The sequence below is a fragment of the Ornithorhynchus anatinus genome, chromosome 7 (assembly GCF_004115215.2).
Source record: "Ornithorhynchus anatinus isolate Pmale09 chromosome 7, mOrnAna1.pri.v4, whole genome shotgun sequence".
NCBI lineage: Eukaryota > Metazoa > Chordata > Mammalia > Monotremata > Ornithorhynchidae > Ornithorhynchus > Ornithorhynchus anatinus.
Genome location: NC_041734.1, coordinates 55,270,746 through 55,289,431, shown reverse-complemented (window position 1 = coordinate 55,289,431; position 18,686 = coordinate 55,270,746). Strand labels below are relative to the sequence as shown.

The 18,686-nt window shown below is 47.0% G+C and overlaps 1 protein-coding gene and 1 non-coding gene across 4 annotated transcripts; one reads left to right on the top strand and one right to left on the bottom strand.

Annotated features, from left to right (window-relative positions):
- Positions 1-1,426: 1,426 nt before the first annotated feature.
- Positions 1,427-14,549, bottom strand: SIKE1 (suppressor of IKBKE 1). Of its 3 annotated transcripts, none has more exons than XM_029069222.2 (6): positions 14,333-14,549; positions 12,423-12,528; positions 11,471-11,613; positions 6,709-6,822; positions 4,859-4,986; positions 1,427-1,769 (listed from the first exon to the last, which is right to left on the bottom strand). In XM_029069222.2, exons 1-5 carry the CDS (start codon positions 14,489-14,491, stop codon positions 4,885-4,887), a joined length of 624 nt encoding a protein of 207 aa, XP_028925055.1. In that variant the 5' UTR covers positions 14,492-14,549; the 3' UTR covers positions 1,427-1,769; positions 4,859-4,884. The 3 variants fall into 3 exon arrangements, with proteins under 3 accessions (XP_028925055.1, XP_028925054.1, XP_028925053.1); XM_029069221.2 differs by lacking the exon at positions 1,427-1,769 and adding an exon at positions 2,745-3,270; XM_029069220.2 differs by lacking the exon at positions 1,427-1,769 and having other exon boundaries at positions 2,745-4,986; positions 14,333-14,548.
- On the top strand, positions 10,693-10,830 carry LOC114813578. Its single transcript, XR_003761295.1, has one exon. It is a non-coding gene; the product is annotated as a small nucleolar RNA SNORA7 (small nucleolar RNA).
- Positions 14,550-18,686: the final 4,137 nt, after the last annotated feature.

The following is an 18,686-nucleotide window of genomic DNA, read 5'->3' as shown; positions in this document are numbered from 1 at the left end:
ATTTCAAATGGATCTAATCCTGGACATTCCCATCTAATATTACAGAGACAACTGCGTAGGGTGCTTGGGCTAGAAACAAGGTCATGTGAAGCTGGGCTAAAAGTAGAATTAGGCCTGAGTACACATTCTCAAATATCACAACTACCGTATTTACTCACAAAATCCCCCCTTCTGCCCCACAGGTTTCTGAGGAGGAAATAAGCACCTGCTGGGGTAGGAAGAAAGGTTAAGATCGGGACACATGGGATACGGGGTCAAACCATGAGGATTTATTTTTTGAAACATGCACGCACACGCAGTCATAGGAAGAGAAGGGCAGGGAAACGTGTCCACCAACTCTGCTACGTTGCACTCTCCCAAGTGCTTTGAACCCAGGAAGTGCTTAATAAATAAAATTGATTATCTGAGAAGGAGAAAGGCTACCAGAATTCAGAGCACCTGTTGAATGCAGCACCTGGGAGAATGCACTATTAGTTCCCTCTTACCTCTTCCTTCTTCCTTTTCCCCTTCCTTTTCTCTCGCTCCCCTTAATGTTAGGCGTAATTCCCCAGGTAATCACCTCCTCTTTTTGGGTTGCAAAAACTTTGCAAAAAAAGTGGGAGAGTTATGCAAGTAAATATAGTTTTAGAAAGTCAACAGATCATCAGCAGCAATGGTATTGATATGTCACTAAACCAGAAGCAGCATGGCCTAGTGGAAAGAACTCAGGTCTGAGAGTCGGAGGACCTGGGTTCTAATCCAGACTCCCCCGTCTGATGTGTGACCTTGGACAAGTCACTTAACTGCTCTGTGCCTCAGTTACCTGTAAAATGGGGATTAAGGCTATGAGTCCCATGTAGGACGGGGACTGGGTCCAACCCGATTATCTTGCATCTCTCCCTAGCGCTTAGTAAAGTGGCTGGCACAGAGTTAAGTGTTTAAATACAATTAGTTTTTAACTGAGCACTTACTGGGTAGGGAGCACTGTACTAAGCAGTTGGGAGAGAACAGTACAACAGAGTTGGTAGATATGTTGCCTGCCCACAGCGAGCTTAGTCTGGGGAGGCGGGGAGAGACAAAGGGTAACCAAATCCTCTGATCGATCAATTGTTTGTATTTATTGAGGGCTTACTGTGTGCACAGCATTGCACTAAGCATTTGGGAGGATACAATAGGACAGAGTTGGTAGGTATGTTCTCTGCCGAGACAAGATTTATGATCAGACTTTCTGATCATCACCTCGATACCTTTCCTCAAGCATTATTTCTATATGTTAAAAAAACCCATCCTGAGCTTTTAGCACTAATATTTACCTCCTAGCAGTTTAAGCACCACCTTTGATGTTACTTTCAATCCAGGTTTTAAAAATGGAATTCTCCACTTGGTTTACATTTAGTAATAATTTATTCATTCAATCGCATTTATTGAGCGCTTACTGTGTGCAGAGCACTGAACTAAGCCCTTGGAAAGTACAATTCAGCAGTTATTCAGCAATTAAGAGACAATCCCTGCCCATGCCGGGCTTTATCTTCAACACAATATGGTGAACTGGGGAAGACAAGAGTCCCAACAGCACAGAGATTAGCACAAATCCCCTTGCTTCTGATAAAGTGGAGGGAAAAGAGGAGAGAAAAAAAATGAGAGGTGAAGATTCACAGAGGGGGAAAGAAAGTACCGGTTATTCTTTAACTTCGGAACTCAACAGGCCATTCCTTCAGCTGCAGTAGCTCTTTTGCAACTCTGAGACGTTTGGTCCTGCAGCAACCGTTATCTCTCCCAAATCGTACAGCCTAACAGGCAAACCAAAACCAACGTTTTAACCAAGTGAATCTTTATTGAAACTGCATCTTGTTTCCTGTCACTTAATAGGCTGACAAGGAAGTCAGTGAAGCAGCCTGGCCTAGTGGAAAGAGCTTGGGTCTGGGAGACAGAGGACCTGGGCTGTGTGACCGTGGGCAACTCCTGTTTTCTCTGGGCCCGTTACCTCATCTGTAAAAGTGGGTTGAAATCCTCCTCCCTCTGATTTAGACTGAGCCCCTTGTGGAACAGGGGCTGTGTCCAACCTGATAAACTTGCATCTACTGCACTGCTCAGAACAGTGCCTGACACTTGGATTTCCAACTAAATCTAGACATTTCCCATTAAAACTACAGTTAAAAGAAAAAAGAACACATGCCAGTTTTGCGGTTTGTTAACTGTCTCTAAAGTCTTCAATACATGTTTGTTTGAGTGTGTACCGCTGGAGGAATGGAGCAGTAGAGAAACAGTATTTCTAGCTGAAGTAATGGAAGTTGCCCGAGTCTTTAATTCATACCTCGAAGCACTTCAAGATATATTTTAAAGCATATCTTCCAAACCCTGTTGAGGAAAGACTGGAATTACTGGGTGGGGATGTGTTCTCTGGCTCAGCTAACAGCAGTCTTTCAATACGATGATGATTCAGATTAGGATATGAGATTATTTAGCATTCACTATGTGCCCACCGCCCAACAGGCCCAATTTAAAGTTTTACTTTTTAGTAAGGGAAAAAGTTAATTCATTTTGGACTGCTCAAGGACACTGTACAAACCAGCCGAACTCCACTCCTGATTAAAACAAAAAAAGTCAGAAGTGCTCTAAAAATAAATTCTACTTAAAAACTATCAAGGATTTTTTCCATTTGACTTTTTTCACCATTACTCTGATCAGATGATTCTCCTTGGATGGAGGGCCTTATTGCCAAAGACCATAAAATGTTGTGAATCACCTTCAATTAGAAACACCACCATATTTCAAACCATTCTTTTATTTTCCAGAAAAAAAAATAAACCAATGTACAGTTTTCTGAAACCTGAGATGTAGAGCTGCTTTAGTTGGTTCCAACAGAATAACAGACAGATGACTGAATGAACCACAGCAGTAGCAGAGACACTACGTTATACCTTAGTAAACTGTTTAACTTACAGTACCATCTCCATTGCATATGAAGCACAGATACTGGCTCAATGGAGGGTTCACGTGACTCCAGATGGGCACAATGGCATAGTTAAGGCATAAAACTGGACAGACAGTTCAATTAGTTTCTGCGAATGAGGATGAACACGTTTCAGAGCGCTGCAGGTAAACTCAAATCCAACGGCATACTCCAGCTTATTGCATCTTGGCTGGTATGGGCAGTACTCAAACTGGAGATGGGATAAGATTATCTGGCTTCATTTCTCCTAAAGGAGAAGATAAACTGGTATCGCTGGGAATTGGAAGTTCAAGCTTTATTTAGTGTGATTTCCGGAGGGTGAGATTTCGCTCTTGGAGCTGGAGGTAAACGGAATCAAATCCTTTGTGAAATGCACAACACACACACACACACACGCATGCACGCACGCACACAACCATTACATTTACAATTTACGATAATAAGCTCTTTCATTCAGATAATATATAACTCCTGCAGAGTATGATGTTTAATTGAGTGCTTGGAAAGCTCCGCTTCCTTCTGCCTCAACCCCAAGTCTGTGTGAAAATTGTCAAGGAGAGGTGAGCCCTCAGGGGGAGTGGAGGGAAGAGTTAAGTAATGGGGACAAAGCAGATACTTTTAGGATCTTGCAAAAATTCAATTTGGTTTTTCAAAATAAAGGCTTTAAGCAGCCCAAGAAAATGGTCTGAAAGCCTGGTGGCTCAGAGGCAATGCTATAATTAAATGCATAAAGTAGTGCATTAAGAAGAGTGGTAACTCAAAAATTTTTCCTCATCTAGAAATCTCTTCTCAATAACTGATCCTAATAGAGTATCAGGGGCAAAATGGGTAAAGCAGGGATAGTACGATCCTTCTTGCAACTGACAGTGGGGTGGATATGTCCTATACCTGTAATGTTAAATACATTTTTACTTTTTGAGAAACGAGGAGGTAATTACAACGAACGTACCCTTTAGGCTATTAGCCCTGAGTTAAACATATGTCGATAAAAATAGAGTTTACATTTTCGGTGGAAAAGAAAACTTCCTATAGGCTGCTATTCAACACAGTAAAAGAAATATGACATTTTCAAGCAGGATTGTAACCGTTAAAGCTCTATCTTACCAGAGACCCCCCCAAACTCTGGCCTTTGATATGGCTCCATCGGTCTGCCACATGCAGAGGCTGGGGTTTGGGGGAGGGGAGCAGGTGTCACCAGGAAGCCAAAATCGGCCCCCAAGGGGGACCAGGGGAAAACTCTTTGAAGAGTAGAACTGCTCCACTCTTTCTAAGCCCCTCTTTGGACTGTTGATGACAGACATTTACACGGTCTGGTCTTGTCAGTCAGGTATTGCAGCCTGGCTGGAGAAGAAGGAAGTTCAGGGACTCCTGTTCTGGATTATTAACGTTTGCAACTCTAAACTTTTCTATTCCACCGGGTCATAACATCCCAGTTGGTTCCACCAGAAAATTATGAAACATTACATGATCGGAATAAGATAGACTCTTTTAAGGTACCAAGAAGATCAGCTGCTCATATGTGTCTACTGAAAGTTGTTATTTTGACTAAACTTGGTCTTCTCACCCAGCAAATAAAGTTCTTTGTTTCAAGTCACATTTCTGTTATCCAGGGGGTATAATGGTGGTTCACAAAGCAACGTACTACAGATTTCTGAAAGTTAGGGTAATAAATTACAAACACACTTTGGATAGAGACACCCCCAAAATAAAGATGGATGCAGGAAACGTCTCCAAAAAGGAGTGGAAGCGGCTGTGTGGAAATCTGCTCCATTGCTAACATCCCAGAAAACCGGTGCATGTGATTCAAACCAAGTGACGATACGAAAGTGCCACACTGATCACTAGCTGGGACCTCAAGCCATGCCTGAGGGAGGAAAAAGACACAGAACAGGTAACGCGTAGACAATGAATAATTCTCTCCCTTACAAGGGTAGCTTCCAGCTAGCTGAGCATTATTTGGTGTCTTGGGAAGCACTGTCCATTGACTCTTCCTTTTTCATCTGGAGAGATTCCTTACTGATAGATAATAATTCCCGGAGCTCTTTATTTTCAAGCTAAAAATGAACCAAAAAAACACCCAGTTATGAATAAATCAACTATTCTTCACTAACCAACTGCCCCAATCACACATTATTTTACCCCAAAAGGATTAGTAACTTTCAAGAAAGAAAAAAAGGCCCAGAAAAAATCCTATTTCAATAAATGCTGTTTTTAGTACTAAAAACGTATTGCTGCCTATGTGACCATCTTAATTTCCATCTCCCTCTTCTGTTCTACGTCTAATTTCTTTATTAATCTTTTCCCATAGCTTCCCCTGACCTCTCTTCTCTCAGATTTTCTGGCCCAGAGTCTGGGAGGATTGCAGTTTGGCTCTCCACCCGGAGCAGAACTCAGAGTCCCAACACCCGGCCTACCTCCTCTCCCAACATAGGGAAGGGAAGAGAACAGCCAAGTGGCACTCACTGTCTATAACCTGACCCCTCTTGTGGGATGTTTCCAGCGGCTGTTGCTGCTTCCCATCTTTTTCCCCTTTGCTACAGGGTGGGCCAACCTATCCTCTCACTTTTTCAGGAATCTCTGTGAGCCAGGAACACCTCTAAACTTTACCGGGATTCCCGAGTCCTTGTTAGAGGGCAAGTCATTCTAAATACAGAAGTACAAACTGAAGTTACCCGCTGCCCCGATTATTAAGGAATATTAAGTGTTGGCCAAAGTTTAATGTGTTTTTTTTAACCACATAATATTTAGCATAAGCACCAAGTCAAAGGATAATGGGCATACCGATGACATTGGAATAAACTGAACAGCTATGATTTTAAGACCCATTATGGACGGAGCGCTCTTCTAGGTGCTGATAAACAGAACTGAGACAACTTTCCGCAGTCAGCCCTGTAACAGCTCAGGCCTTCACCCCCTCAATGGGGCTAACTAAATTATCTTAGGAAGAGCCGGGCACCAGCTTACAGCCTGCAGGGGCCCTTGTGTCAGTCCACCGCAAACCCGGTTCCCTCTTCAGCACAAGCCATTAATTCTACTGCACGTCCTGCTGGCAGGACATACTTTTCCTCTCTTCCTCACCGGTGACAGAGCAATACTTATCCAAATGACAAGGTGCCAGAAAAGGGATGCTACTGTATTTTCATAAACAAAATGTGCAAGAGGGTCTCTCTCAAAGACATTCTCACGTGTGGATACAGACTTTGTGGGCAGAAGTGTCATCTTCGACCTGGAGGACAACTCTATGACCCCTCCTTCAAGTGGGCGCACTCTTCTCTCTTTCTATTCCAGCTCTGGTGTGCAGAAAGAGAAGGGGCCGGGATTACCTTTGTTAGAGCTCCAATTCTTTTAGAGTGGGATGCTATGTTCTCCCAGTCTTGTTCTAAAGCAGAGCTTGAAAAAGGTCGAGGGCCAAGAGGGTCATCCTTTCTTCCCAAACAGAGGCCAGGTCACCTGAGCCGGCCACCTCCCGATGCTGAGCTCCAGCGCTTGGCCACCCTGATTTACTATACGATGAAGTTGGTAAAGAGATCATACCAAAGGACTTCCAATTTTCTTCCAATTTCTTGTCTAAGGATGGAAATCCTTCTGTCTATTCTGAATTGTATCTGTCAAGCACTGTTCCAAGCACTGAGCAGTTTTTTTATAAATTTGCCTGGAATTAAAAATGCATTAAGAAATGGATCCTGGAAAGCTATGGTACCTTTTAACCATGGGAAGAAAGAATCAAATCATTTCTCACTGCAATGACCCAAAGTCTTAAATCTTAAGATACGTACCTCTAACTGGGCGAGTTTCTCCTGAATCTTACAAAACTGATGGTCATCCACCTGAACCGCTTTCCTCATCACTTCTCCCATTTCATAGATTCGGTCAATCTGACTCTCTATTTCCTGTAAAAGATTCGAGCAAATTAGTTCACGGTACTGTCCAGTTCAAAACATCTTGACATGCGTATTAAGTAACGCTCAGTTCCACGGTGCAAATGATTCACCTAGAGAAGCGGGAGGCTTTCGATCCAGATCCCCAGCCTGTAGGTTTCCAACATGATGTGTTTCATAGCTTATTCCCAATCAGGATCTTGAGGTAGAAAAACACTTTCCTAGTTACAGCTGGGAAATTTCTCTCACTTTTGAGCGTTCAGCAGATCCACGCTCCCAGTGCCCCCGGCTATTTAAAGTACTACTGATAGTGACTGTATTTATTATAAATTAAGTATTGATTTTGGTCAGGCAGGGCTCTCTCGGGCCTCCCTGCCAGCCTACTTTGAGAAGGTCCCTGTAGTTTGCTGTCATCATCCCGAGATGCTTATATTTGGAACCCCCAAAAGGCAAGGGAAGCACCCGTGTTTCAGTGAATCAATGCTAGACCCCAGGGCTGAGTGGTCTGAGGGAGGAGGGGTCCAAATGTCTGGTGACAGCAGGGCTCTAAATTGGTGGCTCTCTCACAAACATTACTCTCACTCCGGCAAATGTCTTGGTTAGAAACAGACACCCAGGATTTCATTTTTAAACTTTCAACAGCAACGGGTCTCCCATCCTTGGAACTGAACCTATTGTGCTCAACTTCCCTTAGCAACTCTTCTGTGTCCTCTGGTCAGTCACAAGAATTTAAAGGGAGGAGGGAGAGTATCACCAACATCAACAACAATGGAATTTACTGAGCATTTACTGTATGCAAAACATAATACTAAGCGCTTGGGAGCGTGCAATAGAACAGAGAAGTTGAGGAAGCTGAGGGACAGAGAAGTTAATAATAATAATAATACTAATAATGACATGGTGTTTGTTAAGCACTTACTGTGTGCCAGGCATTGTACTAAACACTCTGGGGTAGATAAAAGGTAATTACGTTGAACACAGTCCCTGTTCCACATGGGGCTCACAGTCTTAATCCCCATTTTGCAGGTGAGGAAACTGAGGCACAGAGAAGTTAAATGACTTGCCCAAGATCAGACAGTAGACAGGTGGCAGAACCGGGACTGGAACCTAGGTCCTTCTGACTCTCAGGCCCATGTAATTGGATTCCAACTAGTACATGCTTTTTATTTTTCCACGAGTTACAGCATCCTTTCTTAGTGTGGGTGAATGATGAGAGTCAGCCTTTCCAGGATGTGGAATGCTGGGAAGGTTGTGAGCGTTAAAACCAGAGAATAGTCCTGCCTGGAGCAGAATGGAGCCTTAAGACTATTCCCCATCCCAAGTGATGTAATACAGCCATTTATGTTGTTATTCTTGTTGAACCGCTGGTGCGTAATTTGGAATTTATCCTGCTCTTTCTCTGTTTGTCTGTCTTACCTATATCCCTCTAGAATACGTGCCCCTGTGGGTCAAGAACCCCTCTGGATCAATTTTTTCCAGCATTCGGCACAGTGCCCGGCACATTGTAAGCCCTCACTAGATGGCAGAGCCCATAAGAGTTTGTCAGAATTGCTAATTAACATGTACTTGTCCTCTGAACCAAATATATGGTGCAAGGGGCTGAAGGGCATTGTTTGAAACAGCAACGTTTGGGATAGTGGAAAGAGGAGAAATCTCATCAATTTAACCCATATGCCTTCCTGCCCCTCTTCAGCCAGATCTGAATTCCTGGTTCTACCCATTCTAAGCAGGCCTGTGTTGCACTACAGTTGGCTGCAAATCAATTTAACCTGTTGGCTTGTAGTCACACTTTCCACTACTAACTGGCAAGTGGAGATGAGGAAAAAAAACCTCTCTCTCTCTCTTCCTCCCCCACCCCCACCATGAGCTAGACAGAGATGAAATGATGCAAAGTGGCTTTTCTCAGGGGTCTTGAGAAGCTGAAGAGCTCTGGGAATAAAAGGTGACCCAAGCCATTAGACAATGGGCTGGCTTGAATCTCTCTGAAAAAGAAGAGCCTGGAGACAGGAGGGCTGTAAAAATGCAGGGGCTAAATTGGTCACAGCAATGGGCGGGACCTGGAAAGTGGGAGGGAGTGAAGCTTCTGTCCGGCTGTTATTCCATTCTGACCTAGTCATATTTTATGCTGTATCACTGTTCTGCCTCCTTCTCCTAGTATTTGTAAATTGTCTTGCCTCTCTCATTAGACTGATATGTTCTGGGGGACTGGGAAAACACGCCTTATTTCTGTTGTACTCTCCCAATGTTTATTGCTCGGTGGCCACGTTGACCGGTGGAGTCGGCAGGCCTGGGTTGTAGAATCCCAACTCTGCCAACTGCCTATGTGACCTTGGGCAAGTCACTTAACTTCCCTGTGCCTCAATTTCCTCATCTGTAAAATAGGGATGCACTGTATCTACCCCAGTGCTTTGTACAGTAGTGGCACCTAGTAAACGCTTACTTAATGGTATTTGAGTGCTTACTGGGTGCCGAGCACTGTACTAAGCACTGGGAAGTGTACATACAATAGAGTTGGGAGACACAATCCCTGCCCACAAGGGGCTTAATAAATGCCACAGTTATTATCCAATAACTACCAGTGATCGATGAAGTACCAGAAAAAACTGGGTCTCTCAAATTTTGAACTGGTGATGCCCAAATGACTGAGCCACGTGTCTGGACACCCAGATATCACTGGAGCTGCCAGAGGTATCCACTGCTGGGCCCAGCCTCCCGACCCGTCCGAGCACAAGGCTCGACCTCTCATCCCCGCTGACAGGACACAGCCTCCGCCCGGGCGACGGAGTCTGTGGGGTTCCTTCATCCGTGGGCTGGGGAGCCGGGTCAGGGTCTGCTTTCAAGCGCTCCGTACGCTGCACCGCAAGGAGCGGTCGCTCAATCAATTCTGTTGCCTGATTCTTGGTCCTGGCACTCGTGAGGATGAGCTTCACAGAGCCACTACGCCCCTTCCCCGCCCAGTAATGGTACCTTCCACTTGCCATCGGCAGTAAACAATATCAGAGTCATGGATAGGTCAGCTTAACTGGGAATAACAACAATAATAACCACCACCACCACCAGTCAAGTGCTTAGTACACGCCAACCTCTGATGTGCTGCTCTGGGGCACGTAAGGGATAATCAGCTCAGACACAGTCTCTGACCCCCACGAGGGGCTCACAGTCTGAGAGGTGGAGAGAACAGGTATTGAATCTCCACTTTACAGACGAGGAAACCGAGGCACAGAGAAGTTAAGCCACCTGCCCAAGGTCACCCAGCCGGCACGTGGCAGAGTTGGCATTAGAACCCAGGTCTCCTGACTTCCACTCCTCTGCTCCGTTCACTTATACTATGCTGTTTCTTTTCAAAGTAGCTGTCACCAGAGCAGAGGCAGTGACTCCGGAGGAGAAGGTGAGGTGACATCAGAACAGCAGGGAGGCTACATTAATTCACTGAGAACCTGTATCCAGAATATTGGACCGTGAAGCAGATTCAAGGACACTCTGACCTTCCTTTGCCCCACTCTTCCTCTATCCTCCATTCTTCCTCCTCTTTTCCTCTTACTCACTCTCTTCGCCTCTCAGGTCCTCCAAGCTCCACCTTAATGCTCTAGCCACACTTTGTCCCTGAGCTCAAAACGATCTCATAGGCGCTCTTCGTCGAGCCCACGACGAGCAGCGTGGACAGGAAGGAAAAGGACGGATCCTCAAGTCTGGCATAGTGTTAAGTCACCTGCAAAAGACGACCTTCGCATCTCTATCCCTTCTTTATTCCCCCATTCCCTCATTTAAGATGGGGGAACTGCAAGGGATTGGGTGCTTTTAGAAAGGACCAGAACCTCATGGGAACAACTGTATATGTGTGTGGAAACACAACTGTATTTGCATGGCAGTAGCCACCTTGATCCCCTCTGAGGATGGCACCTGGAGAGTTTCCAGTATTTTACCAGCCTCGGCTCCAGGAGGGAGGGGCAAGCAGGGGCCTACCCATTCCATTCCTTGCCTGGGCGGAGGCTAGCGAGTGGAAGGCCATCTGCTACAAATCAAAACTCACCTGTGCCGCACAGCAGCGGCAAGGGAGAGAGTCGAGGGCGGAGACTCAAGTTTACTGCGTGGAAGAAGGCAATGGTAAACCGCTTCCATATTTTTACCAAGACAACTCTACGGCTGCACGACCAGAACGACTGCAGGTGGACAGTGGGGCGTTCTGGGAGAGACGCGTACGTGGAGTCGCTACGGGTCAGAGACAGTTCGACGGCATAAAACAAGCCACCTTGATATGAGGCTTCTAATACTAACCAGACGGAGATGAGGATAACAAAGGTTTGGTTCAGCCTGAGTAGGTTTCGCCCACGTAGCCCTTTAACACTCACCCCTACCCCCAGAAACGTCATAACACTATCAAGCGGCTCTGGAGATGGAAGTCTGACCCACTTTTTAAATTCACTGTAAACTCAAAGGGTCAGTATTAATTTTCATTATGCCAAGAACTCAGCACAGAGCTACATATGGATAAATGCATTCTTTAAAAGACCCCGGAGACACAGACCCCAGACCAAATTAGAACAGTAACGACACAATCACAATCCACTGAGAAAATACAAGACCGACCTTCTCTGAGAAATAAAAAGAGTAAATCTAAGAACAATGTCTACAATTCATCTAAATTGAATACATCCCTTACCGCAGAATGAGACTGGTGAGCTTTCAAGACAGGTTCGGCATCCACTGCCTTTTTAGCTATCATTAACTGCAGCATCTGTTTCCTGTACTTGCTCATGATGAGTTCCAAAGCATCCTGGTGTTCCTCCAGGGAAACCCACAATTCTACAAAGCACACAAAAAACCTGATGCTTATTTTGAGGGTAAAAGCACAAAGTAAATTCTCACGCTGCGCATCCCAACCCATCTACCTTGAAATCCTTCTCTACGCACACAATCACAATACAGCAAAGGAATGCTTTACGCCATGAACGAAGGAAGATCCTAAAATAACTACTTGACTAGAATCGAAAAACAAGTTTCTCTGCCTCTAGATTCCCGTTCATCTATTCATCAGAAATTCTCTTCAACTTCAACCTTCTGGGCTCTTATTTTATTGCTCACTCATATTCAAACACTTGAAGAGAAACGACTGACTCTAAATCAGCCGAGACCAGGAATTATGTACTTATTATGGGCAAGAAACAAGTCTACCAGCTTTGTTATACCATACTCTCCCAAGTGCTTAGTACAGTGTTCTTTGTGCACAAAAGTAAGCGCTCAACAAATGTGACTGACTAGATTCCACACATCCCAGAGAGTATGTGGGGATTCAAGAAATAATCTATGCTAACCTGAGCTACGTGAGACTAAAAACCATCAAACTGCTGTGCATCTTATCGTTCCTGGCCTACAGTGTCGAGCGTTAGAAAAACGGAAGGATGGCACGTGTGCAAGTGGATTCTACATTATTTGTGTAGAAGAGACACATTGATCAATCGTATTTTTTGGGCGTTTACTGTGCGCAGGGCACTGTACTGAGCGCTTGGGAGGGTCGAAGATTAGAGAGTGTGGAGACCCGATCCCTTTCCACGGTGAGTTTACAGTCTAGAGGAGACACATGCCAAAGCAGCTTCAGGCAGGACCGGACTAACCTCTGTTTTCTTGTTGCAAATCTCTGATCTGCGTGTTCTCTTGGGATAGCAAGATGTGAGGTTTGTATTTCGCTACATCCTTCAAGTCGGCCGCATCCTCTTGATACTGTCCACACAAGACACAGATGAAGCAGTGGGTCGGTGGCCGAGGAGGCGGGACTCCCGGACTTGGACCGAAACCCCACCTCGGTCAGGAGCTCGCAAAGGGCCGGCCCGGGGCGGCGCCGAACACAGTGCTCCACACACAGTCGGCGCTCGATAAACACGACTGCCTGAAAATTCAGACAGGCACTCGAGGCAGCTCTTAGTACCGTGCTCTTCACATGGTGACAATTCAATAAATGCGACTGATTGATTGAAAACTCAGCCGGGAGCCTGGAGCAGCGCTTTGTACAGTGCTCTGCACGCAGTAAACGCTCAATAAAGGCGACTGGTTGAAAAATTCGGCCGGGAGCTTGGAGAAGCGCTTAGTACAGTGGTCTGCACGCAGTAATCGTCCAGTAAATGCGACTGGTTGAAAACCCGGCCGGATTAGACTGTGAGCCAGTGTTAAAACCGTGAGCCTGTTGTTAGGCAGGGATTGTTTTTATCTGTTGCCGAATTGTACATTCCAAGCGCTTAGTACAATGCACATAGTAAGTGCTCAATAAATACTATTGAAGGAATGAGCCTGGAGCAGCGCTTAGTACAGTGCTCTGCACACAGTAAATGCTCAGTAAAGGCGACTGATTGAAAACCTGGCCGGGGGCTTGAGGCAGCACTTAGTACAGTGCTCTTCGTATAGTAACTGCTCAATCCATGTGACTGATTAGAAACTCGGGGGGGGGGAGCTTGGAGCAGCGCTCAGTACAGTGCTCAGCACGCTGTAAGCGCTCCACAAATACGATCGAGTGGCTGATGAACTGCAAACTCGTCCCCGGCGCTCGGCCCCGCCGATCTCGGGGGAGGTAATAATAACGATGATGATGATGATGACGGTGTCCGTTAGGTGCTTACTATGTGCCAAGCACTGTTCTAAGCGCTGGGGGAGATACGAGGTCATCAGGTTGTCCCACCTGAGGCTCCCAGTTAATCCCCATTTTGCAGATGAGGTCACTGAGGTCCAGAGAAGCGAAGTGACTTGCCCACAGTCACCCAGCTGATGAGTGGCAGAGCCGGGATTCGAACCCACGACCTCTGACTCCCAAGCCCGGCCTCTTTCCACTGAGCCACGCTAGTGCTGGGGTAGAGAAAGGTCATCAGGTTGTCCCACGTGGGGCCCGCAGCCCTAATCCCCGTTTGACAGATGAGGGAACTGAGGTCCCGAGAAGTGAAGCGACTTGCCCAAGGTCATTCATTCAACAGTATTTACTGAGCGCTTACTAGGCGCAGAGCACTGGACGAAGCGCTTGGACAAGAGACAGAGACAGTCCCTGCCCAGTGACGGGCTCACAGTCTAATCGGGGGAGGACACAAACAATAGCAATACATCGAATCAAGGTCACCCAGCAGATGAGTGGCGGGGATTCGAACCCAGGACCTCTGACTCCCGGGGCCGGGCTCTTGCCACGGAGCCCCCCCGTCTCTCCACCGCCCACCCCGGGGATCCGGCCTGGCTCCGTGGCAAGAGCCCGGGCCGGGGAGTCCGAGGTCGTGGGTTCGAATCCCGGCTCCGCCGCTTGTCAGCTGGGTGACCGTGGGCCGGTCACTTCTCGGGGCCTCAGTGACCTCCTCTGGAAAATGGGGATGAAGCCTGGGAGCCTCGGGGGGGGGGGGGAGGGGGAACCACCTGATGACCCTGCATCTCCCCCCGGCGCTTAGACCAGTGCTCGGCACAGAGGAAGCGCTTAGCAAATACCAATATTATTATGATTCTCCGACGGGGCGGCGGAGGGGCGAGGTGGGAGCTGGCGCGGCCCGGCGCGTTGCACCTGTTCGGGGATGGCGGCCCCCGCCTCCCTCATCGCCGACACCCTGCGGTGCAGAGCGGCCGACTGGTCCACCAGCGACTCCGCGGCGGCGTCGTGCTCCCGGAGCCGCTCCAGCAGCGTCTTGGCGTCCGTCAGGATCTTGTCGATGGTGCAGCTCATGGCGGCGGGGGCAGGCAGGGAGGCCGCGGGGCTCCTCGGCGCCCACTTCCGGCCGCGGGCTGACGTCACTTCCGCCCCGCCCCCCCAGCTCCTGCCCGGAAGCAAGGGCGGGGAGCGCGCTGGCGGCCTCTGCCGGCGCCTGCGCACAGCGCGCCTAACCCCCGCTCCCCCCCGCCCCGCCGCCAGGGGCCGTTATATCCGCCCGCGCCCTCTTCGTCTGTCTCATTCCTCCATCCATCCGTCCATCTATTCGTCCATCAGTCCAACCGTCCATTCAACCATCCATCCATCCATCCATCCATCCATCCATCCATCCATCCATCCATCCATCCATCCATCCATCCATCCATCATAATAATAATGTTGGTATTTGTTAAGCGCTTACTATGTGCCGAGCACTGTTCTAAGCGCTGGGGTAGATACAGGGTCATCAGGTTGTCCCAAGTGAGGCTCACAGTTAATCCCCATTTTACAGATGAGGTAACTGAGGCACAGAGAACTGAAGTGACTTGCCCACAGTCACACAGCTGTCAAGTGGCAGAGCCGGGATTCGAACTCATGACCTCTGACTCCCAAGCCCGTGCTCTTTCCACTGCCATCCATCTATCCATCCATTTATCCATTCATTTATCCATCCGTCCATCCGTCCATTCAACCGTCCATCCGTCCATCCGTCCAACCGTCCATTCAACCGTCCATCCGTCCATCCATCCGTCCATCCATCCATCCATCCATCCCCCCATTCCTATTTATTAAGCGCTTACTATGTACAGAGCACTCTACGAAGCACTCGGGAAAGTACAGTCCGACAGTAAACAGTGACAATCCCTGCCCACCATGACCTCACAGTCTAGAAGAGGGGAGACAGCCACTGTTAGAACTGACATCATAATAATCATAATGATGGTATTTGTTAAGGGTTTACTATGTGCAAAGCACTGTTCTGAGCGCTGGGGGGCATACAAGGTCATCAGGTTGTCCCACGAGGGGCTCCCAGTCTTCATCCCCATTTTACAGATGAGGTCACTGAGGCACCGAGAAGTGAAGTGACTTGCCCAAAGTCACACAGCTGAAAAGTGGCGGAGCGGGGATTAGAACCCATGACCTCTGACTCCTAAACACGTGCTCTTTCCACTGAGCCACGCTGCTTCTTCTTTTAAAAATCAGGTCTCACCAGTGTTATAAAAGATATTCCTTTTGTGGCCGTTCTTTTGGCCAGTAGGTTTCTCCATCTTCAAGTTTGGCAAAGTGTTTTGTTTTTTTTTTTACTTGCAAAGGTGTTGCTTATCAACTGACAACTAAATCTTCTATTATTTTTGGGAATTGCTATTTCTATGGTATTGGTTAAGCACTTACTCTGTGCCAAAGACTGTGCTAAGTTCTGGGGTAGATAAAAGACAACCAGGCTGGACACAGTTCCTGTCCCCCATGGGGCTCACAGTCTTAATAGAAGGGAGAACAGGTATTGGTTATTATAACATCTGTAAAATGGGGAATAAATAACTGTTCTCCCTCCATGGGGAATAAATAACTGTTCTCCCTCTCAATTTGCCATGAGCCCCATGTGTCCAACCTAAAGCAGTGTGGCACAGTGGAAAGAGCATGGTCTTGGGAGTCAGGGTCTGGGTTCTAATTTTAACTCCGCCACTATTTTCTGGGTAATAAAATTAAGCATTACTATGTGCCAGGCCTTATAGTAAGTAGATAACAAGCTAATCAACTTGGGCACCGTCCATATGCTAACAGAGATGACGGAGGCAAAGAGAAGCTTCAAATGACTTGCCCAAGGTCACACAGCAGACAAGTGGCAAAGTTGGGATTAGAACTCAGATCCGATTCCCAGGCCCGTGCTCTATCCACCAGGCCATGCTGCTTTTCACTTGTTTGCTTTGAGCAAGTAACTTAACTTTGGGTTTCCTCATCTATAAAATGTACATGAAATACCTTTTCTCTCTACTTCTTAGCCTGTCAACCCCGTGAGGGACAGGGATTGTCTTCAACCTGATTATCTTGTATTTTACCCCAGTGTTTAGTACATCCTGGCACATAGTAAGTGCTTAACAAATACCATTATTAATTATTACCTCTATTATTAAGAGCGTCAGCCCATTTCATCTTATGTTATCCAGCCGCTATCTCAGCTTCGCCATCTACCTGTCGTGTGACTTTGGACAAATCACTTAAACTTAAATGCGTCTCTTTCCCTTAACTGCAAAATACATCCCCTTGATTCTATTTATTGCTATTGTTTTTGTCTGTCTGTCTTCCCCGATGGGACCGTAAGCCCGTCAATGGGCAGGGACTATCTCTATCTGTTGCTGATTTGTACATTCCAAGCGCTTAGTCCAGTGCTCTGCACAAAGTAAGTGCTCAATAAATACTATTGAATGAATGAATGAAAATGGGGATTTAAGACATGTTCCTCCTGTAAGCCTCATGTGGGACCTGATTATCTTGTATCTACCCCCGGGCTTAGCACAATGCATGGCACAGAGAAAGCGCTTAACAAGTACCTCGATTATTATTATTATTATTATTATTATTATTGCTATTATTAGCGCTTCTTGCCTGGAATCAGACCCAAGCAACTGCCTCTCAGTCGCCACCTCGTGGGGGTCGGTGGGTGATGCAGGCCCGCATACACGTAGTTCATTCATTCATTCAGTCGTATTTATTGAGCGCTTACTGTGTGCAGAGCACTGTACTAAGCGCTTGGAAAGTACAATTCAGCAACAGATAGAGACGATCCCTCCTCAACAACGGGCTCACAGTCTAGAAGGGGGAGACAGACAACAAAACCAAACAAGTAGACAGGCATCAATAGCAACAAAATGAACAAAATCATAGATAGGTGCACATCATTGATAAAATCAATAGAATAATAAATATGTACAAATATACACAAGTGCTGTGGGGAGGGGAAGGGGGTAGAGCAGAGTCAGGGAGTCGGGGCAATGGGGAGGGGAGGAGGAGCAGAGGAAAAGGGGGGTTTAGTCTGGGAAGGCCTCCTGGAGGAGGTGAGTTCTCAGTAGGGCTTTGAAGGGGGGAAGAGAATTAGTTTGGCAGATGTGAGGGAGGACATTCTAGGCCAGAGGTAGGATGTGGCCCAGGGGTCGACGGCGGGACAGGCGAGAACGAGGCCCAGTGAGGAGGTTAGCGCTGGCAGAGGAGCGGGGTGTGTGGACTGGGCTGTAGAAGGAGAGAAGGGAGGAGAGATAGGAGGGGGCCAGGAGATGGAGAGCTTTGAAGCCAAGAGTGAGGAGTTTTTGCTTCATGTGAAGGTTGAAAGGCAACCACTGGAGATTTTTGAGGAGGGAATGACACGCCCAGAGCATTTCTGCAGAAAGATAATCCGGGCAGCAGAGTGAAGTATAGACTGAAGTGGGGAGAGACAGGAGCATGGGAGATGTGGTCCGGCACAGAGATGCTGGAGCCAAGGAACTCGTGTCTCTCTGGCCCTCTTGGAGAGGTCGGCAGTAGGGTTGCGCGTAGTATAGGGTTATTATGTGCCAGGATGTACTAAACAATGGGGTAAAATACAAGATAATCAGGTTGGACACAATCCCTGTCCCTCATGGGGGTCAAATGTCTCTCTGTCCCTCTTGGAGATGTCGGCACTAGGGTTGCGTGTAGTACAGGGTGGAAGTGATGTGTCAAGGGGTGGGAGTCTGGGTTCTAGAAGCCAAGCTACCAGAAGCGTTTGGTCTGGGTCATCTATAATAATAATAATTGTGGTATTTGTAAAGCACTTACTAGGTGCCAGGCACTGAACAAAGTGCAGGGGTAGATATAAGTTTATGAGGTTGGACACATGGGGCTCACAGTCTCAATCCCCATTTTACAGATGAGGTAACTAAAGCTCAGAGAAGTGAAGGGACTTGCCCAAGGTCGCACGGCAGACAAGACGCAGAGCCAAGATGAAAATTCACGGCCTTCTGACTCCCAGGCTCCACCAAGCCATGCTGCTTGGATCTGTGCCCTTAGGGCATTTGGTATCTGCCCCACCCTCAGCCCCAAATCGCTTATGTACATAGCCATGATTTGTTGATTTATATTAATGTCTGTCTCCCCTTCTAGACTTTGGGAAGGGAACATTTCTACCAATTCCATTGTATTGTGCTCTCTCTCAAGCACTTAGTACAGTGCTCTGTACACAGTAAGTGCTCAATAAATACCATTGATTGCTTTATTGATT

What these genes read in the sequence shown, in the direction of transcription:
- SIKE1 (XM_029069222.2), bottom strand. Translation starts at nt 14,491, where the DNA reads ATGAGCTGCACCATCGACAAGATCCTGACGGACGCCAAGACGCTGCTG. An exon ending in TTTGCAACAAGAAAACAGAG is followed by an intron (nt 11,614 to 12,422) that starts GTTAGTCCGGTC and finishes TGTGCTTTGTAG; the next exon opens with AATTGTGGGTTTCCCTGGAG. An exon ending in CTCACCAGTCTCATTCTGCG is followed by an intron (nt 6,823 to 11,470) that starts GTAAGGGATGTA and finishes AATCTTTTACAG; the next exon opens with GAAATAGAGAGTCAGATTGA.